The sequence below is a fragment of the Herpailurus yagouaroundi genome, unplaced genomic scaffold (assembly GCF_014898765.1).
Source record: "Herpailurus yagouaroundi ecotype Mexico unplaced genomic scaffold, PumYag 181, whole genome shotgun sequence".
NCBI classification, from domain to species: domain Eukaryota; kingdom Metazoa; phylum Chordata; class Mammalia; order Carnivora; family Felidae; genus Herpailurus; species Herpailurus yagouaroundi.
In genome coordinates this window covers 22,594,543-22,620,562 of record NW_024412412.1, presented here as the reverse complement: position 1 = coordinate 22,620,562, position 26,020 = coordinate 22,594,543, and the positions used below count along the sequence as shown (strand labels likewise).

Below are 26,020 nucleotides of genomic sequence, written 5' to 3'. Positions count from 1 at the left end.
TGATACAACGTTGAACTCAAAAAGCTCCTCTTGAAACTCCCCTTTTTCATTACTATAGAAATATACAAACTTGTGGTCTTTTCTTTAGCTACTGATGGCTTCTGGGAACTAATTTGAATCTTCTTTACCATTTTCTGCCTGATAGCCAGCACCTCCACTGCCAAACTTGACTCTTTATTTTTAAAAAAGGGCTATTTTGAAGGATTTGTTCATTTGTTCATTTCCAATCTTATCCAATTCTTAAGATACCCTTGCAAAGTTAAGAGTCTACCCAAAATGGCTAATCATGTATTCAGATTCTCAAACATTTGTCTATGCAAAATAACCACTATCCTGCTTTCCTTTGGGAAAGAGAATATGTATTTTGGTAATCTTGGCAAAATATTGTCATCCGATGTATAGAAACTCTGATGAAAGCTCTGGATTGCACAGGAAAGGAAAGCTCCTAAAATAAAAATAATGAATTAGATTAGAGCAGACCCCTCGTGTAATACCAAAGGTGCAGAATGTGAATAGAGAGAAAAAAGTTTGTTAAAGAAGCTCTCTGTCCATATAGCCACTTCTTAGTACAGAACAAGTCTGTGTACAGTGAGCACTTGTGTATTGAACCTCTGTGGAAGTACCTCCCAAGGGATTACTTAGTGTTACATATCTTTAGTTTGATGGACAATGTTCTATGTTCTATGGCTTGTGCTGTTTTTGTTGTTGTTGTTGTCTTTTTCATTATTATATTTACCTTATTGTATATGACTCACAGGTAGGCTAAGAATAAAGTTTTTGCAGGGGAAAAGAAGCTGCTCATGGTGTTTTAGAGGGTATGAGAGACAAAATTTGCAATTTCCTTATATGAGAGAGATATGCAAATATTTAAAAAGTAAATATTAGAGCTTCTGATTCCGAACTGAAAAAAGTAGGGAAAGGAGTATTCATAAGTTCTTCCTGATCTTGAAAGAAAATGCTGTGAACTCCTGTTTGTACGTGATGATGATTGTTTATAGAGCAGAGTAAGTTCTGGTTCTGGTTCTACTCCGTTTTCCCTTCCTCCACCCCGCAAAGGAAAAGCAATGATAGACAATAAGCACATACATTACCTGTTTTATGATGAGTTTAAAGTGGAATGGTTGAGTAAAATATTGAACTACACTGGTACCTAACTTTAAGGAGTATAATATAGATCTATAGTTTATGGTTTTCAGAAATAAATGTTGACTTGGAATATCAAAATGAGTTAAAATGTTATGTTTTATAGCTCATAGCGCAGATCTTCTTGGCAACCTAAAGCTCTTTATAGATGGCTGTCATTTCAAAACAGAAATAGAAGTGTGATGAGTAGTTATATTGATTGCATATACAAAGAAAAATATCCTAAGAATTTGCAATTAAAAACATGAAAGATAAACATCATTTAAAAAAATCTAATAACCAGACTTTATTATCACAGTAAATCTTGGTAGGACAGAAGCTGTTTTGTGCCTTTTAACACTGATGCTCTGTATTATAAGATGATTCACATACCTTAATGTGTCTTCTGTCCCAAAGAAATTATATCAGTTTAATTATGTAAGTTTTGTGAAAAACTTAAGCTTGAAATTAATATAAATTATTACACAGTTTTCACATTCTTGAAGAGTTGTTTGGTGTCTGCACATTGTGTTGTATCAGTAGAAACAGATTTCTTATGTGCATTCAAAACTACAAAGCAGCTCTGACCTCAGAATGAGCGCCTTTACAAATTTATTTGAATAAAATTATATAACTTCGAATATTATGCAGATACTGTCTCTGCGGTTTATTACTTTGTTCTCCTTACAAGTGAGAAGCCAATAAGTGCTGCTAATATTTTTTTTTTCCAGTGAAGCATCTGTTGTTTGAAGATGATTCTAAACATAAATAGTTTGAGTCATTTGAAGATGGGTATTTCTGTTTGCAAATAGATAGTTTGTATATATAGTCCCATGTATACTTTTGTATTGGAGTTTTGGTAACAATGTAATGAAAAGAATTAATATATTTTTTGTGTATATTTTTCCTAATTTTCTATAATGAAGACCGACAATGCCTTCCATAACTCAAAAGAGTATCTTAAAACTACACAGACATGGATGGACCTCCTTTTTCTTTCTTTTTCTTATTTTCTTCCTCCTCTTCCTCTTCCTCCTTTTTTTTTTTTTTTTTTTGATGTTGTGTGGTTGCCTGAGTCTTTTGCTTATTATAAAGTCATAATTAAATAAGCTTCACTATGAAGATCCAATACTTGGAATGACTGCCTAGTTTCTGTATTCCATTCCATGCTAATGGTATTCCACTCACTAGTGGTTATAAGTAATATTTATTGAGACAGTGATCCTCAATGTAGGATTCCTTTCCATGAAATAAAATATTTAGTCTTAAGAAAAACTACACAGATGCTCTTTTCACAGAAATTTATGGCATTTCTAGGCCATGGCTAGGACTACTGCATTTTCTTTTCTTTCTTTTTTTTGGGAAACTTACCTAATTTACATTTCATTCAATTTTAGAATAAATATTTATGTTTCAGTATATTCACCTCCTCTCTGTTAATTCATGTTTAGCCATTTATTAAACATTCAACAAGAGTTTGAAAGCCTACTATGTATTAAGAACTGTGAAGAACCATGTGGATATAAAATGATAGGACAAGGGGCACCTGGGTGGCACAGTCAGGTGAGCATCCAACTTCTGCTCGGGTTGTGATCTCATAGCTTGTGAGTTTGAGCCCCACATCGGGCTCTTTGCTGTCAACGCAGAGCCCAGTTCAGATCAGGTGTCCCCCTCTCTCTCTGCCCCTTCCCTGCTCATAGTCGTCCCCCACCCCCTGCAAAATAAATAAATAAATAAATAAATAAATAAATAAATAAATAAGCAGACAAGATAAAAAAGATTAGGATATAGTTCTTGCCCCTAGAGACCTTACTTGTCTAATGATGGAGGAGAATCAACAGGATATAAATGCTCTGACTAAAATGTGTCCAAAATCTTGGTTTTCTAAGATGGTACTATTTTTTTTTTTTTTTTTTTTTTTTTTGGCTATCCAGGAAAATGTGGCATCCAAAATGCTTTCCAAAGGGACTACCAAGTTTTCTTTGATTATTGAACTGCAGCAAATATCTGAGTAGCTTTTTTACTGTTTCAGAACATTACCCTTTTTTTAAATTTTTATTTGAGAGAGAGAGAGAGAGAGAGCGCGAGAGCGCGAGAACGCATACAGATGCTAGTGGGGGAAGGGCAAAGATAGAGGGAGAGAGAGAATCCCAAGCAGGTCCACACTGTCAGTGCGGAGCCTGACACAGGGGTCGAACCCATGAACTGTGAGATCATGACCTGAGCTGAAATCAAGAGTGGCTACTTGACGGAGCCACCCAGGCGCCCCTCAGAGTGTTACTCTTTAGTCTCACTTTTGGCTTGAAGTCAGCCAATGCTCAAAAAAAAAAAAAAAAAGCTTCCGATATTATATGAAAGTTTGGACACCTGAATGTACTGTTGATTATACTTGCATTCAGTTTTTTCCTTCCATTTCAGTGTCTGATCACTCCAGTTTGTTACTGTGTTTCATGGCTATTTTGATGTTAAAGAATTACAGAAGAGGAAAACTTGATACTAACAGATAGTCTGGCTTGTTAGATGAAGCGCCAACCAAAATATGGGTCTGTAGGCTGTTCATCTATTGCTGAATATGAAATTAGATGGCTTTCAATTTAGTAAGTTGGTCAAATCTGCCTTCTCAGGTAACTTTATATTTCCATGGGGTATTAAGTATTCTTATGTATTACAAAAGGATCCTCTCTGACAGTTGTGAGTATTGTGGGTGATTGTGTGTGAGTATTATAAACCAAAGGAAAACAAACCATAGTGTGGGAGATGCAGGAGAGAAGCGTCAAAGGAAAAGACTTCAAAAGGGAAGGGCTGGAGAAGGTGCAAGGCCTTAGGACATGTTTACACAGCTGAACCAGGCTGAGGCTCATAAGGAACACCTAGAGCCATTAACATTTGTCCAGGGCTGGATCCACCTTCGCACCAGACCCTTCCTAGTGTTATAGAAACCATTAACTCAAAATTCAACCTTGAAAAGCTAAACCATTAGACTGATTAACACACTTGCCTAGCTGACTTTATGCACGTAGTCTTTAGCAATTATCCTAATAAAAAGAAGCTTCATTCTGGAGTCGGGGCCTCATTCTGACTTGAGTATGAGGATCTTCACTTAACTGAACTTTGCGGACTCATCTTTTGTGAGTCTGGCCATACTTCCAGCAACACCACAGGATATTTATATGCCAAGTAAATCAAAACTTGACTTTTGCTTTTGGGTGACAAAAGTAGCTTAATGCAGGCCAGTGCTTCTATTTAAAATAATTTATAAAGCTAACTAAAATAAATGAATCATCTCTTTGATTCATGGAGAGCTACTTAGGTAATGAGAACTAAAGGGTCTCAGACTTTGATAAGGAAGGAACCTTGGACCAGTCATCCTGCCAGGGCAGCCCTGGCACCAAGCACCCTATGGACTTCACCTGGCACATGCCATTCCAGCTCAGGCTGTCCCTCCAGGGGGCCTTCAGTGCAGAGGGCAGCCCAAGACTCCCTGTCTGCACCTGTTCCTGCTGGCCAGTCAAAGCCATCAGGCACTTGCAGTCTACAAAGTTCCTACAGGAGACCCTCCTTCAAAATTCAGAGAGATTCATAGTGCATAATTCATAAAAATAGATACAAAGTCAAGCAAAGTGAGAGGAGTATGTTTCAAACAAAAGAACAAGGTAAAACCTCAGAAAAAGAACTAAAACAAAATGCAGATGTACAATCCATCTGATAAAGAGTTTAAAGTAATACTCGTAAAGATGCGCATCAAAGAAGAGGGAGTGAACTTAGAACTTCAACAAAGAGAAATATAAAAAAGAACCGGTCAGAACTGAAGAAAACAGTAGCTGAAATGAAAAATACACTAGAGGGAATAAAAAGCAGATTAGAGGCCAGAAGGGGGAGTGGCAGGATATATTTAAAGTGCTGAAAGGGAAAAACTTACTCTACCCAGCATGGTTGTCATTCAGAATTGAAAGAGATAAAGCACTTCCTAGGGTCATGGTCTCAGGGTTTGTGAGTTCCAGCCCTGCGTCGGACTCTATGCTGACAGCTCAGAGCCTGGAGCCTGATTCGGATTCTGTGTCTCCCTCTCTCTGCCCCTCCCCTTCTCATGCTCTGTCTCTCTCTCTCTCAAAAATAAATATTAAAAAAGAAAAATTAAAATAAGAGCTTCCTAGATAAGCAAAGGCTAAAGGAGCTCATCACCACTAAACAAGCCATGTGAAAAATGTTGAAGGGTTTCTTTAAGTGGAAAAGAAAAGGCCATAGCCAGAAATAAGAGCATATTATGAAAGAAAAATGTCACTTCTACAGGCAAACATACAGTCAAGACAATAAATGAACCACTTAAAAAGTTAGTTGAAGGTTAAAAGACAAAAATAGTAAAATCTATTACAACTACAACAACTAGTTAAGGGACACACAAAATAAAAATGTCAAGATGACAAAAAACCTGGAGAAGAGGGGAGTAAAGAAATTATCAGCTTAAAATAGACTGGTGTGTATATATGTATATATAATCTCAATGTATATGAAACTCATGGTAACCAAAAACCTACAACAGATACATTAAAATAAAAAGAACCAACGCATAACACTGAAGGAAACTTATCAGTTGATAAAGGAAGTGACCAAGAGAAGAAACAGAGAAGAACTACAGAAACAACCACAACACCATTAACAAAATGGCAGTAAGAACACACCTATCAATAATTACTTTAAATGTAAATAGACTACTCTAATCAAAAGACATAGGATAACAGAATGGATAAAAAACAAACAAACAAACAAACAAAAAACCAAGACCCATTTATATGCTGCCTACAGGAGACTCACTTCAGATCTAAAGACACAGAATGAAAATGAAGGATTAGAAAAAGATATGCCAATACTCCTATCAGACAAAATACACTTTAAAACAAAGACTGTAAAAAAGACTGTAAAAAAAGACAAAGAAGGGCATTACATAATGATAAAGGGGTCACTTCAAGAAGAGGATATAACAACTGTAAATATACAGCATAGAGTCACTGAAATGTATAATGCAAATATTATCAGACATAATAGAAATTGACAGTAATACGATACTAAGGGACTTTAATGCCCCACCTATATCAATGGATAGGTCATCTCGATAGAAAATCAATAAGGAAACTTTGGCCTTGATTGACAGACCAGAAGGGCTTAATATACATGTACAGAATATTTCATCTAAAAACTACAGAATACATGTTCTTTTCAAGTACACACAGAACAGTCTCCAGATCACATTAGGCCACAAAAGAGGTATAAAATTCAAAAAATGAAATCATCAGGTATTATTTTTGACCACAATGGGATGTCTAGAAGTTAGTTACAAGAAGAAAACTGAAAAAAACACAACACATGGACACTAAATGATGAAGAAATCAAAGAGGAAATAAAATCACACCATGAGACAAATGGAAACAAAGCTTTTCAAAACCTACTGGAAGCACCAAAAGCCACTGTAAGAGGGAAATTCATGCCACCATAGGCCTATTTAAGAAACAAGAAGAATCTGAAACATTCTTAACTTTAAACCTAAAAGAACTGAAAAAGACGAGCAAACAAAGCACAATGTTAGTGGAAGGAAGGAAATGATGAACAGAGTGGATTAAATGAAATAAAGATTTAAAAACTACAGAAAATATCAATGATACTAAAAAGTAAATAAAACTAGGGGCAACTGGGTGGTTCAGTTGGTTGAACATCAACTCTTGGTTTCAGCTCAGGTCGTGATCTCACGGTTTCATGAGTTTGAGCCCCATGTTTGACTCCACTGACAGTGCAGAACCTGCTTGGGATTCTCTCCATCTCTCTCTCCTGCCCCTCCCCGGCTTGCTCTCTCTCTCTCAAAATAAATAAAGCATAAAAATAAAATAAAAAAAAAAAAAACTAAAAGGGTCTTTGAGAAGATCAACAAAATTGATAAACCTTTATTTAGACTCAAAGAATAAGAGATTGACCAAATAAATCAGAAATAAAAGAGAAGTTGTAACTGACACCACAAAAGTACAAATGATCATAAGAGATTACTACACACAATCATATGCTAATAAACTGAACAATTTATAAGAAATGGATAAATTCCTAGAAATTCCATCAGTCTTTGAAGACTGAATCATGAAGAAATGGTAAATCTGAATAGACGGATTACAAATAATGAAATTGAAGTAGTAATTTTAAAACTCTCAAAAAACAAAACTCGAGGACCAGATGGCTTCACAGGTGAATTCTACCCAAATATTTAAAGAAGAGTTAGGACCTGTGCTTCTCAAATTATTCCACAAAATTGAAGAGCAAGGAAAGCCTCCAAATTCATTCTGTGAGGGCAGCATTACCATGATACTGAAACCAGACAAAGACACTACAAAAAAAAGGAAACTATAGGTTGTCTCTCATGAATATAGATGCAAAAATCCTCAATGAAAATTAGCAAACCAAGTTCAACAATACATTTAAAAGTGTTATACATCACAGTTGGAAGTGTGAGTTATGCAGGGAAGCAAGGATGGTCAACATATGCAAAACAGTTAATGTGATATTTATAACACATTCACAAGAGAAAGGGTGAAGCTCATGTGGTCATCTCAGTAGATGCAGAAAAAGCACTTTAAATTTTTTTTTTCAACGTTTTATTTTTATTTTTGGGACAGAGAGACAGAGCATGAACGGGGGAGGGGCAGAGAGAGAGGGAGACACAGAATCGGAAACAGGCTCCAGGCTCTGAGCCATCAGCCCAGAGCCTGACGCGGGGCTCGAACTCACGGACCGCAAGATCGTGACCTGGCTGAAGTCGGACGCTTAACCGACTGCGCCACCCAGGCGCCCCTGAAAAAGCACTTTAAAGGGCAACATTCTTTCATGATAAAAACTCAGCAAAGTTGGTTTAAAGGGAACATATTTCAACATAATAAAGTCTATATATGACAAACCCACAGCTAACATCATACTTAGTAGTAAAAACATGAAAGATTTTTCCTCGAAGATGACAAAGAAGACAGAGATACCACTCTTGCCACTTTCATTCAGTGAAGTATTGGAAATGCTAGCCACAGCAATTAGCCAAGATAAATAAAAGTAAAGAAGAAATAAAACTATCATTTGCAGTTGATACAATACTGTATGCAGAAAACCTTAAAGCATCCACCAAAAAACTGTTAGAACTAATGAATGAATTCAATAAAGTCCTAGGATAAAGTTAGTGTACAGAAATTGTCCTATTTCCATACACTAATAATGAGCTACAGAAATAGAAATTAAGAAAAAAAATCCCATTTATAATTGCATTAGATAGAATAAAATACCTAGGATAAAGATTAACCAACATGGTAATTCTGAGGACTATTTAAGATGTTGATGAAGGAATTGTGGAAGACACAAATAAATGTAAAGATATTCTGTGCTTATTGAATAGAAGAATTAATTTTTCTAAGATGCCCATACTTACCCAAAGCAGTCTACACAGTGCAATTCCTATGAAAATACCAATGGCATTTTTCACAGAACTAGAACAAAGCGTCCTAAAATTTCTATTGAATCACAAAACACCATGAATAACCAAGATATTGGCATAAAAACAGGTGCATAAACCAGTGGAATAGAACACAGAGCCCAGTAAATAATCCACACATAAATGGTCAATTAATCTATGTATGAAGGAGGCAAGAACGTACAGTGGGGAAAAGACAGTCTCTTCAGCAAGTGGTCTGGGAAAACTGGGCAGCTACACACAAAAGAATGAAACTGGAAGACGTTCTTACACCATACACAAAAATAAACTCAAAATGGATTGAAAACTTCAATGTAAGATCTGAAACCATAAAACTCATAGAAGAAATCATAGACAGTAAGGTGTTGGACATCAGTCTGAGCAATTTTTTTGGATCTGTCTTTTCAAGCAAGGGAAGCAAAATAAACAATTAAAATTAAAATAAAGAAATGGGATTTCAGCCTTTTTTTCTGCACAGCAAAGGAAACTAGTAGCAAAATAAGGCAGCCTACTGAATGGGAGAAGTTATTTGCTAGTCATTTACCTGATAAGGGCTTAATATCCTAAATATATGATGATCTTACACAAGTTAGTATCAAGAAAACAATCCAATTAAAAAATGGGTGGAGGACTTGAGTAGACATTTTTACAAAGAAGATAGATTGTGAACTACAATAAATTAAAAGATACAGATTGTCAACAGCACATTCAACAATGTTCAACATCACTAATCAAAGAAATGCAAATCAGAACCATAATGAGCTATCAGCTCACACCTGTCAGATTGGCTATTATCAAAAAGACAAAAAGTAACAAGTGTCGATGAGGACACGAAGAAAAGGAAACCCTCATATAGTGCTGGTGGGAATGCAAATTGGTATGGTCTCTATGGAAAACAGTATGGATATTCCTCCAAAATTTAAATATAGAAATACCAGATGATTCAGCAATCACACTTCTGAGTATTTATCCAGTGAGAAAGAAAACACTAACTTGCAAAGATCTATATACACTTGTATGTGCATTGTGGCATAATTTACAATAGCCAAGATATTTAAGCAGCCTGAACAGATGAATGGATGAGGAAGATGTGGTGTGTGTATATATACTGGGATTTATGTTTATTATGTATATATAATATGTGTATATATATAATATATATATAATATGGGTGTATACATTATACGTGTATGTAAACATATATGTAATGGAATGTATATATAAATACTGGAGTATTACTCAGCAGATGCATCTCTTTGTTTATCACAACGTTCTTTAAAATAGCAAAGATATGGAAGTAACCTAAATGCCCATTAATAGATATGTGGATAAAAAAGAAGTGGTGTATATATTCAAGGGAATATTACTTAGTCATAAAAAGAATGAAATCGCACCCTTTGTGACAAAATGGATGGGCCTAGAGGCTATTATGCTGAATAAGTCAGAGAGAAAAGTACCATATGATTTTGCTTATATGTGGAATCTAAAAACCAAAACAAATGAACAGGCAAAACAGATACAGACTGGCAGATACAGGAAACAAACCGGTTCCTAGAGGGAGATGCCGGGTGACATGCATACTAAATCAGGGGGAGTAAGAGGTTAAAACATCCAGTTATTGAGTTAGTCATGAGGATGTAGTGGACAATATGGGGAATACAGTAAGCAAAATTGTAATGACTTTGTATCTTGACCGATGGTAACTAGATTTAGTTAGGATCACTTCGTAATGTATACAAATATTTTATTACTCTGATGTACACTTGAAATTAATAGGAATTGTATGTCAATTATACTTTTTAAAAATGAGGCCTAGTAGAATTCATTTGGCTTCTGCAGCCGCTTTTATACTGGAGCCAGTTGCTGATTTGGGCAAGAATTGAAAATCCAGTCCAGGTCCCAGCACAGGGGTACTGTAGAGAAACGGAAAAATAAGCACATCTTTTGGTACAAATTTCATTATTCTCAAGCACACTCCGGTTGTTTGCTGATGGAGAGTGGCTGAAAGCCCTAAGCATCAAGTCTCAAAAGCAGAGTATTTTTCACTCTTGTGTTTAAAACGGATGTGGGAGCCACCTGTCTTTGAAAATCCTGTCTGAGTTCAGTCAAGAGAGATGGCGCTTTATCAGGGCCATTACCCATGACTCAGTCATTACATTCCCTGATTGGATTAAGGCGATTACACTTTACTAATGAATTTTACAGTATTAAAACAGAAATTAGACCATTTTATCCATTCATCAGTTGATGGACACTTGGGCTGTTTCCATTAATTGACTATTGTAGATAATGCTACTCTAAACATTAGGGTGCATATATCCCTTTGAATTAGTATTTTTGTATTCTTTGGGTGAATACCTAGTAGTGCAATTGCTGGATTGTAGGGTAGTTCTCTTTTAAATTGGAGGAACCTCTATACTGCCATACTGTTTTCCAGAGTGGCTGCACCAGTTTACATTCCCAGCAACAGTGCACGAGTTTCCCCTTTCTCCACATCTTCGCTGATACCTATTGTTTCTGATGATGTTGATTTTAGCCATTCTGACAGGTGTGAGGTGATACTCGTAGTTTTGATTTGTATTTCCCTGATGATCAGTGATGCTGGACATCTTTTCTTATGTCTGTTGGCCATCTGTATGTCTTCTTGAGAAAAATGTCTATTCAAGTCCTCTGCCCATGTTTTAATTATTCATTTGGGGGGTGTTGCATTTGATAAGTTCTTTATATATTTTGGATTCCAACCCTTTATCAGATGTGTCATTTACAAATATCTTCTCCAGTTCCATAGTTGCCTTTAGGTTTGTTGATTGTTTCCTTCGCTGTGCAAAAGCTTTGTATTTTGATGAAGTCCCAATAGTTTATTTTTGCTTTTGTTTCCCTTACCTCAGAAGTATCTAGCAAGAAGTTACTGCGGCCGCTGTCAAAGAGGTTGCTGCCTATGTTTGCCACTTGAATTTTGATGGTTTCCTGTCTCACATTTAGGTCTTTAATCCATTTTGAATTTATTTTTGTGTATGTTGTAAGAAAGTGGTCCACTTTGAATCTTTGGTATGTGCTGTCTAGCTTTTCCAACATCATTTGTTGAATATTTTTTCCTGCTTTGTTAAAGATTAATTGACCATACAGTTGTGGGTTCATTTCTGGGTTTTCTATTTTGTTCTGTTGATCAGTACCATACTGTTTTGATCACTATAGCTCTGCACTATAAATTGAAGTCTGGAATTGTGGTGCCCCCAGCTTTACTTTTCTTTTTCAAGTTGCTTTGGCTATCTGGGGTATTTTGTGATTCCATACACATTTAGGATTGTTTGTTTTAGCTCTGTGAAAAGTGCTGGTGGTATTTTGATAGGGATTGCGTTAAATGTGTAGATTGCTGTGGATAATAGAGATAATATAGACACTTTAACGATATTTGTTCTTCCAATCCAATCCATGAGCATGAAATGTCTGTTTCTTTGTTTCATCTTTGATGTCTTTCAAGAGTGTTTCATAGTTTTCAGAGGCTACAGGTCTTTAACCTCTTTGATTAGATTTATTCCAAGTTATCTTCTATCTTATTTGGTGCAGTTGTAAATGTCTTTCTGCTGCTTCATTATTGGTGTATAGAAATGTGCCAGGTTTCTGTACGTTGATTTTGTATTCTGCAAATTTGTGTATCAGTTCTAGCGATTTTTTTTTGGTTGAATCTTTTGGGTTTTCTACGTACAGTATCATGTCATCTGCAAATAATGAATGTTTGACCTCTTCTTTGCCAGTTTGGGTGCCTTTTATTTATTTTTGTTGTCTAATTGTTGTAGGTAGGAATTCCAGTACTATGTTAAATAACAGTGGTGAGAGTGGACATCCCTGTTGTGTTTAACTTCTATATATTTGTGGTCTTTCCAGATATTTTCTTTTGGTTAACTTCTGATTTCATAGCTTTTCCTTAGGAAAAGCTCTCAGTTTCTCCCCACTGAAAATTAATATTAGCTGCAGGTTTTTCACATATGGACTCTATTATGTTGAGGTATGTTCTTGCTAAACCTACTTTGTTGAGAGTTTTTATTATGACTCGATTTGTACTTTGTCAAATGCTTTTTGTGTATCTAAATGATCATATGGTTCTTATTTCTTTTATTAATGTTGATTGATTTGAGAATAAATGAGCTTTTAAGTATTGCTGGATTCTCTTGGCTATCATTTATTAAAAATTGATGTGTTTTTCTGTTCATCAGAGTTATTGGTCTGTAGTTCCCTTTTTTACTGTAGTCTTTATCTGCTTTTGGTATCAGGGTAACGTTAGGCTCATAGAATGACTTTGAAAGGTATCCTTTCTTTTCTATTTTTTTGGAATAATTTAAGAAGAATGATATTAATTCTTCTTTAAATGTATGGTGGAATTCACCTGAGAAGCCATCTGGTCCCGGTCATTAGTTTGTTGGGAATTTTTTGATTACTGATTCAATTTCTTTGCAAGTTATTGATCTGTTCCAATTTTCTCTTTATTCCTGTTTGTTTTGGTCATTTATGTTTCTAGGAACTTATCCATTTCTTCCATGTTGTCCAATTTGTTGGCATATAGTTTTTCATAATACTCTTATATGGTGTTGGTTGTTATTTCTCCTCTCTCATTTATGATTTTATTTATTTGGTTCCTTTCTCTCTTTGGTAAGTCTGGCTGGAGGTTTACCAGTTTTATTGATTTTTTTTTTTCAAAGAACCAACTCCTGGTTTCATTGACCTGTTCTATTGTTTTTTTGTTTTGTTTGTTTTTAGTTTCTAGATAATTATTTCTGCTCTGATCTTTATTATTTCCTTCCTTTCGCTGGCTTCAGGCTTCTTTTATTATATTTTTTTCCTAACTCCTGTAGGTATAAGGTTAGGTTCTTTGAGATTTTTCTTGCTTCTTAGGGTAGGCCTGTATTGCTATATATTTGCCTCTTAGGGCCACTTTGTTACATCTCAAAGGTTTTGGACTTTTGTGGGTCCCCCCCCCTTCATTTGTTTCCTTGTATTTTTAAAAAATTTCTTCTCTGATTTCCTAGTTGACCATTCATTGCTTAGTAGCCTGTTTTTTAACTTCTATATATTTGTGGTCTTTCCAGATATTTTCTTTTGGTTAACTTCTGATTTCATAGTGTTGTGGTCAGAAAAGTTGCATGGTATGATTTCAGGTTTTTGTATTTAGGGAAGCCTGATTTGTGACCTAATCTGTGTTCTACTCTGGTGAATGTCCCATTTGTACTTGAATGTGTATTCTGCTGTTTTAGGATGGAATGTTACGAATATATCTGTTATGTCCATCTAGTCCAGTGTGTCATTCAAAGCCATTGGTTCCTTGTGTATTTTCTGTTTAGATGATGTATTAATTTAAATGGTGTGTTAAACTCCCCTACTTTTATTGCCTTACTGTCGATTACTTCCTTTTATGTTTGTTACTGTTTTATATATATGGGTGCTCCCATGCTGAACACGTACGTATTTACAATTATTATATATTCTTGTTGGATTGTCCCCTTTATTGTGATGTAGTGCCCTTTGTCTCTTAGTTGTCTTTGTCTTTGTTTCAAAGCATATTTTATCTGATAAAAGTATTGCTACTCTAGCTTTATTTTGACCTCCATTTGTGTGATAAATGTTTCTCCATACCCTCACTTTCAGTATGTAGGTGTCTTTAGGTCTAAAATGATTCTCTTGTAGGTAGCATATAGATGGATCTATATGTGTATCTATAGTGTTTTTTTTTTTTTAACCCATCGTGACACCTTATATGTTTTGATTGGAGTGTTTAGTCCACTTACATTCAAAGTAATGATAAGTGTTTATTGCCATCTTAATACTTGTTTTGTTGTTTCTGGAGATTTCTGTGACCCTCTCTTGTTTCTGTCACTTTTGGTCTTTCCTTTCCACTCTGAGTCCCCTTTAATATTACTTGCAGGGCTGATTTAGTGATCATGAACTCCTTTAGTTTTTGTCTGTGAACCTCTTTATCTCTCCTTCTAAACTTAATGACAGCCTTGCTGAATAGAGTATACTTGGCCATAGATTTTTCCCACTCAGCACTTTGAGTATATATACCATGCCACTTCCTTCTGGCATGCCAAATTTCTGTTGAGAAATCTTCAGCAGTCTTACCTTGTAAGTTAAGGACTTCTTTTGTCTTGTTTGTTTTAAGACTTTTTCTATACCAGTATATTTTGCAAATTTAATTACAATATGTCTTGGTATTGGCCTCCATTTATTGAGTTTGATTGGAGTTCTCTGTGCCTCCTGAATCTGGATGTCTGTTTCATTCTCCAGATTAGGGAGGTTTTCTGCTATTATTTCTTGAAATAAATTTTCTGGCCCCCTTTCTCTCTCTTCTTCTGGGACTCCTATAATACGAATGTTATTACATTTGATGGAGTCACTGAGTTCCCTAAGTCTGTTCTCATGTTCCATAATTCTTCTTTCTCTCTTTTGTTCACCCTTATTTTCCATCATTTTATCTTCTAGTTCACTAATTTGTTCCTCCACTTCTTCCAGCCTGCTGTTCATTGCATCAAGCCTGTTTCCAATCTTGGTCATCACATTTTTCATCTCTCAGGGATTCTTTTTTTAACTCTTTTATCTCTATGGTAAGGGTCTCCCTGATACCTTTTATTCTTTTCTTAAGCCCAGTGAGTTGCTTTAAATTCTCCATCAGGCACATTACTTATATCTGTTTTGCTTAGCTCTCTGGCTCTCGCCTTATCTTGTCCTTTCCTTTGGGATAAATTCCTCTGTCTTGGCACTTTGGTCTAAGTCTCTGCCTTCATCTGTGTATTAGAAAAGCCCGTTATGTTTTCTGCTGTTCACCATAATGGCCTTATGAAGAGGAGATCATGTAGCACTTTAAGGAGTGTCTCTGGTGTGTGGTGCGTGCACTCTGCTGTTGTATTGTGGCTGCTCTAGCCTTCAGGCTGGTCGTCTGCAGGGGCTCTCCTCGCCCGCTGTGGGCAGTGGTTGGTCCTTGGCCTAGATGTGGCAAGTTTTAACTCTGGTGAAATGAGACCGGATGCCACCCTACCAGAACTGAAGCCCTGCAGAACTCTGTTTGGGGGACGTGGCGTGAGCAGGGATTTGTGCTGGTCTGGGGGAGGGGGCCCGCTCCGTTGGAACTGAGACAAGCTTGACCGAGAAAGGCAGTCCCGCCAGACGCAGGGGTGTGGGGCTTGGTGTAAGCAAGGGAAGCAGTCAGTATCAGAGCTGCGCTGCTTCCAGCAGGTGGTGTGTGTTTATGCTGAGTGGTGATGGAGGAAAATGGCTCCAGCCAGGTTGTTTGCCTGCCTTCTCTCCAGGAACAGGAGACCTCTATCTCAGCCAAGTCCTCTGACCTTTACAGCTCTAGGCTTTAGGTCTCACTGTTGCAAGAACTCAGGAAATTCAGACCCTCTTGTTTTCTAAGCTAATGACTTTGGAAAACTATCCTCCTTGTTTTTTCCCCCTTTTCACGCTTGCTTACCCTCCCTCCCTCCCTTTCTTCCTCCATCCCCTTCTCTCTCTCTCGCTCTCGCTCTCACTCTTTCCTTCAGTATGACCTCTTCTCTCCCTTTAGTTGTGGAGTTCTGTCAGTCTTCAGGTCATTTTTGGGGTATTCAGGATGCTCTGATAGTTAATCTAGTCATGTTCATGGGACGAGAAGAGCCTAGAGTCATCCTCCTCCACTGCCTTCTTCTCTGAGTTGAGGTCTGTGTATTTAAATGGGTTAAAAACATTCTTCATCTTCACTATTTTATAATATATATAATTGCCTTCAACTATGAATCTAGGTGGTTAATAACCTATGCTTTGGACTGTCTTTGGTTAGGACATATCAGATTGCCACTATGCCAGATGCTTTATCTATGTTATTGAATTTAATTATTAACATTTTTTAGCATGATTTTTATGCCTATTTTATAGATAAATATGAGAAGCCAGAAAACAAATAACTTACCCAAAGTCCCACAGTTAGTAAGTGAAAATCATGCCAATGGGTGAACTGATACATGATTTTTTAAATTTAGTTTCATGACCATTATATTTTTAAAATTCAGTGTTCTGATATTCTTTAACTCACATATACACTGTTTTTCAGTGTATAGTCTTTGCTATGACTTCTGGCCAGATGTGGAATCATATCCGTGGACCTCCGTATGCTCATAAGAACCCACACAATGGACAAGTGGTAAGTGTGTGTTCTAAGCATCCACATTTTGCACTTTAATCTTGTTTATATAGGAATCAGAAATTATGTTTACTATTTAGTGAGAAAGGATTTTATTTGTAAATTATAAGTTTGTTCTTTCTCTTCTAATACTACCTCTGCTATATACATACACATATATACAATATATTGTTTTTGGGATGAGGACTGCTTTGCTGTTTAAGAAAATTAATGTGCTGGGCCACCTGGGTGGTTCACTTTGTTAAGCATCCGACTCAGTTTCAGCTCAGGTCATGACCTAACGGTTTTGTGAGTTCAAGCCCCACATCAGGCTCTGTGCCGATGGTGCAGAGCCTGCTTGGGATTCTCTCTGCCCCTCTCCTACTCCTGCTGTCGCTCTCTCTCTCAAAGTGAATAAACTTAAAAAAGAAAAAAAAAATTAATGTTCCTACCATATCGAATAGACATTCATAACTTACTTTATCAACTTTACATATTGCTCCGGTAATAATATGTAATGCCTGCAGAGGAAATAGGAACAGTTTGTAGTCACTGTCCTATCAGTGGTAAATTTAATTTAGTTCAGAAGAGAGTAATTAAAACATCATTATGAACTCTGGTAGTCCTTGTATTAGAATGCTAACAATTGTTTGCTACAGAATTAAAAGTGACATTAATGAAATCAGTAGCAAAGTTAACATTAGTAACTACTACCGAATTTACTTATTTTGTTGCTTTCCTTTTTTAGGGTATTGTTTTCAGGAGGATTATTTCGGGGTTTTTTTTTTTTTTTTTTTTTTGGTGAATGGGATATATTGTAATAGATCAACTATCTTTGGGGCTTAGTATTTATTAGGTTGGTGATGATTAACTGTTTAAAAATGTAATTTTTTTCTGTAACTTTTTCATTTGGAAAACATACGGGTTCTGAGAAAATAATGTCATGACAACCCTCATATACCCATGGCCAAACAATTACTAGCTCATAACCAATCCTTGTTTCATCTAGTCCCCTGCTCCATTCTCTTTACCTGCTGTTGGATTCTTTTGAAAGAAGTGTTCAATGTCAGTTCATTTCATACAGAAATACTATAGTAAGCGTCCCTAAAAGATAAGGCCTTTGAAAATCATAACCATGTTACTACAATCACCTAGGATAATAAATTCTTAATTTCTAAAATTGTGGTTCTGAATAAAATTTTCATATGGCAATATAATTATAAATTCTCTATAGGTATAGATTATAACATAACTTTATGAGATTTATTCTTCACTGCTCACAATACTTGAAATATGTTTAATATTAAAGCCAACAAGTTACTTATTTCTTCTTCCTACATTGTGACTTTCTTTAAATTTCTTTGGGTAACTCTATAATACAAGGATATAAATCACTTTATTCAATTGCCTGTTCCTTGACTGCCCAGTCAGGTTTTAAGGACTAGTTGCTAATTGCCAGATTAGATACTACATAATAATCAATTTGGCCTCATATTTTTGTGAACGTACTTAGATTTCTCCTAAAGATGCCAATGATACGGAGTCAGAGTTAGTTTCTTTGGATGCTCAGCTGCCATCGTCATTTAGACATGGGTTTTGCTATGTGTATGTTTTTGAATTCTGTCACTATTTAGAAGAATTGAATGTTTTTAATATTCAAATTGAATTATTTTTTTTTTCAACGTTTATTTAGTTTTGGGACAGGGAGAGACAGAGCATGAACGGGGGAGGGGCAGAGAGAGAGGGAGACACAGAATCGGAAACAGGCTCCAGGCTCTGAGCCATCAGCCCAGAGCCTGACGCGGGCTCGAACTCACGGACCGCAAGATCGTGACCTGGCTGAAGTCGGACGCTTAACCGACTGCGCCACCCAGGCGCCCCTGAATTATTTTAAAGAAAAATAATTGGAAATATTTTTCAAGCAAGTCTTTCTGACCATCCTGTTGGAAAGTGTAGTCCTTTCCTCTCTTTCTCCCCAGTGCCCGCACTATCTCCCTTTTCTGTTTTATTTTTTCTTCATAGCACTTTATCATCTTCTAACATGCTGTGTTATCTACTTATTTTGTATTATTTTTGTGCATGTCTGACTTTTGTCATGATACCAGTAAGATATAAGCACCTGACAGCATGACTTTCTATCGGTTTTTGTCACTGATATTTTCGTATTACATAAAGAACATCCTGACACAAAGATTTGCTCACTGTTATGTTCATGATACCTAAACATGTAAATTTAGGAAATCTTCTAAGTTTATCATTACTGTCTTTTAACATTCTTTTAAAAGAATATTCCTTAGGTTGAAAGCATCAAGCATTGCTTTTTATATTGTTCGATTTGTTCAAGTATATGGAAAATTAATCAACATTCCTATGAAATGTGGTAACTACTCTTCAGAGGTTTTAGCTAGGGTCCCTATAATAAAATACAGAATTATAAGAGAAAACCACATTTATTAACATGTATACTGCCTGCATACATAGGAGGTACTTGGAAAAATTTGTAAACACACAGAGATAACTTAATGTACATGCTCAAATACCATCATTAGTTAAAGAGAGACAGAAATGTGTGGAGAGGAGGCCACTTTTGTGCAGGTGACCAGGAAAAGTAAGATGTATTATGCAGATTTAAGTCACAGGTGCCTTCCTTCCATTCATAAGGCTCTAAAGTTGTCTCCAGAAATTTACCTTTGTCCTTCGTGGTAAGGGGGGAGGAGGGACACCTTTGTAGATGTATATGCTGCTTTTAGCCAGATTGGGGAGGGCAGAATGCTTTTGTTGTATCTGCTTGTTGGTTGCCTTCAGCTCAAAATAATCCTTATGAAGGGGGAGTATGGGGCAAGCTGGGGGCAAAATATGGGCTGACACACTGCCTCATCCCCAGGTGGAATATGTGTGATATTCCTAGGACACCCCTGGCTACCCAAGAACAAAGGAACGGGGTTTAAGTGCTTGGCCATGATAATGCGAGAGACTAAGGCAAATGAAAAACTAAATTCCCTTACTACCTGTAGCCCATTGAGAAGTCCTTGAAACTGGCAGAGTGACCTCCCTCTAGGAGCTAGCTACCTCGATGATGACACTTTGTCAGTGGCAAAAGAGAACCTTAGTTTAACATTGTCCCAACCTGGAGGATCCTGTAAGTCTACTTCATTTTTCTCACTGCCCCAAGATATATGCTGGCAATCAGACTCCGGGCTTATGCTCCGCCTCCATATACATCTGAAGGGTCTCATGAATGAGGTTTTATTAAACGGTGATAAATGGTGTTTCCCTAGCAACAGCTAGCCCCTCAAGGTCCTGGAAACTTGGCGTCCAAAATTTCTTAGAGAATAACTCTATCCCTGACCTCCTCCCAACCAACCTGAGGGTGTATAATGAGTTACCCATCACAACCCTAAGGGTTGTGTACAACCAGGAAGAGCACAGCTCTTCTGCCCATGAGTCCTGCCCCCATGCTTTAATAAAATTACCTTTTTGCACCAAAGACATCTTCCAGAATTCTTTCTTGGCCGTCGGCTCTGCACCACCCCACCATGTTCCCAAAACTTCATCATTGACACCAGTGGCATATTTTGAAGTGTCATATTCTGCTACCCTTCATTCTTACTGTAATCTCTATTAATATTTCAACTACTGCTTTTCTAATACATGTAGTTTATATGTAGTTAATACAAAACATGTAGTTCATTATTCCATGTAGTTTACTGGAGTAAGCTTCTAAAATGTTTGTGCTAATAGCGGTGATGACGGTGGATATGACCTGTTGCTTACTCAGTGCATGTGAGGCACTACACTTCATAGCTGAATATTTAGGGCTACCAGATGAATATTCCTGAAACATAACTTGTTATAGATATAATATTAATATGTGTATGGAACTGAGTTACCAGTTCAAGAGCCTCTCCATTTCCTGACCCTTATAATTCTGCTTTTTTACCTTGATAACTCTGCTTTGCAAAAAAACTCAGTATTCGCATATTTGCACTGTTGCTTGTTTCCTAAATATATGCTTTATTTTGCTGTTTCCATTCCTGGAGCATTCTCTGTATCTATCAAATCTCACCTGATTTGCCATCCTGCTGAGATGTGTTAGTTCTTAATTACATTGGAAGTGCTCCCTACTTTCTTTATATATTTATTAACATGTAGTTAGTCCACTTATGTATCTATGCATTTTTAGTATAATAATTTTTTAATGATTCATATATCCTATTTTCTACTTTATTGTTTTGTGTTTCAAGTTTTTATTGAAATTCCAGTTAATTAACATATAGTGTAATACTAGTTTAGGACTAAAGTGATTCATCACTTACATATAATACCCAGTGTCCATGATAACAAGTACCCTCCTTAATGCCCGTCACCCATCTAGCCAATTCCCCCACCTACCTCCCCTTCGGCAACCCTCAGTTTGTTTTCTGTAGTTAAGAGTCTATTTTGTGGTTTGCCTCCCTCTTCCCCCCACCCCATGTTCAACTGTTTTGTTTCTTAAATTCTACATTTGAGTAAAATTATATATTTGTCTTTCTCTGACATATATCCCATTTTAGTCAAGCCCTTAGACATACAGAGTTTCTCCTAAGCTATTTTTTATCTTTACAACTTGCATTTAGCTTGTTCTCAATAAATGTTTTATTAAATGATTATAAGGTTTCATACTGGGAAATTTTTGTTTCTTAAATTGGATTATCTTAATTCTCCTTTTAATTTTTTTTCTCACTAGTCAGAAGAATAATAGGATTAACATGTCACTGTTAATTCAGCATAAACCAGTTACTGACCTTAATGTGACAGGAACATTTAAAGTTCAGATTAGAGACACATTTTCTTTATTTAGAAAGTTATTTGTTTTTCAGGTAGAGATTGGTGTGGCTCTTAGGAAAAGGAACTCTGATGGCTCAGAGGAACACATTAAGAGAATTTTCTGTATTTTGAAAGGGAAAAACATTTCCTTCTTTGGTACCTCTTTTAACATATTTATCGTAACTTTCAGCACCTTAATAAAAATGATAGAAATGATGAAATTGAAACCATAGCCAAGGTATTTAAACAAATGAATTCTGTTCCAAACTCTTCACCCCCTTTTATTTCACATAAATATAAAGGTCTTAGGAATTCTGGAGTTTCTTACTACAGAAACAATTGCATGAGAGATGTGGCTACAGTTGTAGGTTTATGTGAAATGCTAACTGCTTAGCAGTGTAGAAAGGGCCTATTATAGCATCCAGTAAAGGGGAAGCTGAATGTTGCCCATGAGTATGTAGCTTTTTTCTTGTTTTGCATTTTAACATATTCCAGCAAAATTTCTCTTCCTGCCTTTTTATATGCAGAATGTCAACATACAGTGAAACAGGAAATTACGGTTTAAGTTTTGTTTTAATGAATTGATTTACATAATAATGTGTTTTCATATTACTGAAACAAAATAGAAGATTAACTTTGCTTTACAAAATGAAATGGTTACTGGTACAGAACTTTAATGATTGCTCATTAGAATGATAATAGTAAATGTTTTTCTTTATAATAGATGTATTTAAATTTTAAGATATAACTTAAAAATTAGCACTATCCTTCTTTGGTAATTTCTTCATATTTTAACCTACATTTCTAAAGAGAAATTACCATGTAGCATTTGTGTTATTATAAAGAGGCTATTTACCTCTTTCAGTGGTATGGAATAAAATGACAAAGGGAACCTCCACTCACATTTTAAAGACTTATTGTAGGTAACTATTATACACAAAGATCAGCTAATTGAGTTGTAATTTTTGTTCAGTTTTGCTAAGTTATGGAAATGTTATATTTCAACTCTATCTTAGGTGGTCAGAAGAATTTGTGTTAAAATTATTCATGAAGGATTATTTCAGTGTTATGTTAAAGTGAAGTGACTTTGTAAATACCTTAGGATTGTGCCACGAAAATCTCTGTGATTTCCCAAAATAGTGGATTTTTTTTCCCTGCTTTTCTCTGAAGTTGTAAATTCTAAATAGAATTCTGGATGATGATGAGATCTTTTGTGCCACATATTAGTTACATAATGAGATTGACATTTCTCTGTATAAGTAAGTTTTAATAGAATTTGGCTTTATAACATCTAGTGTTACATTTTTTAAGCATAAAAGCCACATTAGTTATTAAAAGGCTTATTTTTTTTTCTCCTTCAGACTGACAGTTTTTACTGAGGGCACTGATTTATTAGATATACATCAGCATTATCACGTGGTATTTGAAATTTCAAGTTATACTTTAGGAAATCTACAGGAAATTCAAATGCATAAGAACAGTAAGACAGTGTTGAAAGAGAAGTACAAAGCCAACTCTAACTTTAGGTCACCAGATTTCAAAACTTACTTTAAAGCCGCATTAACTAAGATGGATTTTAATCATCGAAGGATAAACAAATAGACCCATTTAACAGAATGAGTTTTCACAAACCTATGAACACATATATGGCTACAGTGACACCATAATACTGTGTGGACGCATAAACATATGAAAAAGATTTCAACCTTATTATTACTTTATTAAGTATGTGGAAGTTAAAACACAATAAGGTGCTGCACTACATTTACCATAATGATTAAAATCAATAGCACTGATACCATGCAGAGTTTCAGTCACTAGAACAGGAATTGGTTCAAGCAATTTAAAAGCTGACAGCATGTAGTAAAACTGATCAGACTCCTACCCATGATCCTGAAATGTCATTTCATAAATGTATATTCAGGAGAAATGCATGGAAATGATTGCCAAATGCAGTGTACAAAAATGTTAATAGCATTATTCTTAATAGTCCCAGAGTGGCAACAACCCAAATGTCTATCAACAGAATGATTAAATAAATCATAGTACAAACAGTGGAATATATGTAGCTGCTTTTTACTTAGAACAAAAAGAACTGATTTCAAAAATGAAATGTTAAGTGAAAGAAGCCTGGCACAAAAAAAATGTATTTAACTTCACAACCAGGCAGAACTTATCTGTGTGTTAAATGTTAGAAAAGTAGTCCCTTTGAGCTGTGTGAGTTGTAGCTAGAATGGGACATGAGACAGCTTCTCGACATCTATCTCTTCATTTAGGTTGTATATTCACAGGTGCTATCAGTTTGTAAAATTCATCTAATTGTAAACTTGTGAAATAGGAACTTTTCTGTGTGCATGCTATTATACTTCTATAAACATTCTTCTGTACTCTGCAAACTGTAAGTCGTTGACAGAAGAAATGAAGATAAACACAAACAAATGGAAAGATACACCGTGATCATGAGTACGAAGAATTAACACTAAGAGGTCTGTACTACTCAAAGCAATCTGTAGCTTTAGTACAACCCCTATCAAAATACGAAGGGCATATTTCTCAGAAGTAGAACAAAGAAATCTAAAATTTGTATGGAACCACAAAAGAAAGCAATCTTAAGAAAGAAAAACAAAGCTGGAGGTGTCAGGCTCCCTGATTTCAAACTGTACTACAGAGCTATGTCATCAAAATACTGTAGTACGAGCACAAAAACGCACAAATCAATGGAGCTGATTAGAAAATCTGAAAATAAGCCCATGTGTATATGGTCAATTCATCTTTGACAAAGGAGGCAAGAACATACAATGGTGAAAAAGGTCTCTTCATGGTGTTGGGAAAACTGGATAGCTGCAAAAGGATGAAATGGGACCACTTTCTTACACCATACAAAAAATAAACTCAAAAGGAATTGAAGACTTCAATATAAGTCTGGAAAATAAAATTCTAAAAAGGTAACAACATAGTATTGGACATTGGTCTGAGCAATATTTTTTTAGATCTGTTTCTTTAGAGAAGAGCAAAAAAGACAAAAATCAACAAACGGTACTACATCAAGCAAAAAAGCTTTTACACAGCAAAGGAAATCATCAACAAATGAAATTGCAACTACTGGATGGGAGAAGATACTTACAAATGATATATTTGATAAGGGATTAATATCCCAAATGCATAGAAAACTCACACAGCTCAGTATCAGAAAAAATATACCAGTTAAAAAATGGCATAGGACCTGAACAGACACAGTTCTCCAAAGAAGACATACAGATGACCAACAGGTACATGAAAAGATGCTCAGAGCCACTAATCATGAGGGAAATGCACAGCAAAACCACAAAGAGATATCATCCCAGACACGTGAGAATGGATGGTATCACAACGACAGAAAATAACCAGTGTTAGCAGGAGGAAAGGGAACCCTGACGCACAGTTGATGGGAACACAAAATGGTGACACCAGTGTGGAAAATCATAGGGATGTTTCTCAACTACAAAACAGAACTGTGTGATCCAGCAATTGCACTTCCGGGTATTTACCCAAAGAAAACGAAGACACTAATTTGAAATGACATATGCACCCCTGTGTTTCTTGCAGGATTATTTTCAACAGCCAAGATATAGACACAGTCTAAGTGTTCCCTGTTAGGTGAATGGATAAAGTTGTGGTATGTACACACATACACAGTGGAATTTTAGCTATAAAAAGAATGAATTCTTGTCGTTTGACAACATGGAGGAACCTTGAGGATATTATGCTAAGTGAAGTATGTCAGAGCAAGACAAAAGGCAAATACCATATAATTCACTTCTATGTGGAATCTAAAAAAACAAATGAACAAACAAAGCGGAAACAGAGGGGATGGTTGTCAGAGGGGAGAAGGGAGAGGTTGGGAGATGGGTGGAATAGGGGAAGAGCATTAAAAGGTATCGACTTCTGATTATAAAATTAGGGTAATGCAATGTATCGCATAGGAAATACAGTTAACAGTATTTTAACAATTTTTTATGTGACAGATTGTAGCTAGTTATTATTGTGTTCATTTCATCATGTTAGTAAGTAGGGGATCACTATGTTACACACTGGAAGGTAATATAATATTATCATTCAATGGCGCTTAAATAATGAAAAATGTTTTAAATACATGCTTAAAACAATACATGCTTTGAATGCTAATAATTCTGAGTTCAACTCTACCACATATTTTTTGTAGATGAGTTTGTCTAATAGTAAAACTTACCTAATAGGCTGCTCTAGAATCTTTTCCTCATCACATGTTTGGTAAACACTGCGTCTAATATTATTCATGTAGAAGTTTATGGTACATATTCATTGATTAAAAAAAACTTATTTAATTTTGTTTAACCTGGTGCCTTTCAACTTAATTTTGCCTCCATCTTAACATAGCTACTAGACACACTCCGGGAAATGCTAGGACATAACATGTCAAGTGCTTTGGTGTGTGGTAG

General features: G+C 35.8%; 1 protein-coding gene across 6 annotated transcripts in view; it reads left to right on the top strand.

Moving 5' to 3' along the window:
* Nucleotides 1-26,020, top strand: part of TUSC3 (tumor suppressor candidate 3) — a 295,584-nt gene that overhangs the window by 172,672 nt on the left and 96,892 nt on the right. For 5 of the 6 annotated variants that reach the window (XM_040490093.1, XM_040490094.1, XM_040490095.1 and 2 more), the window contains exon 6: nt 16,689-16,778. The exons of the other annotated variant lie outside the window; for it this stretch is intronic. In XM_040490093.1, coding sequence (XP_040346027.1) covers nt 16,689-16,778 — 90 coding nt within the window. The remainder of the gene's footprint in view (nt 1-16,688; nt 16,779-26,020) is intronic. 6 annotated transcript variants of the gene reach the window in all.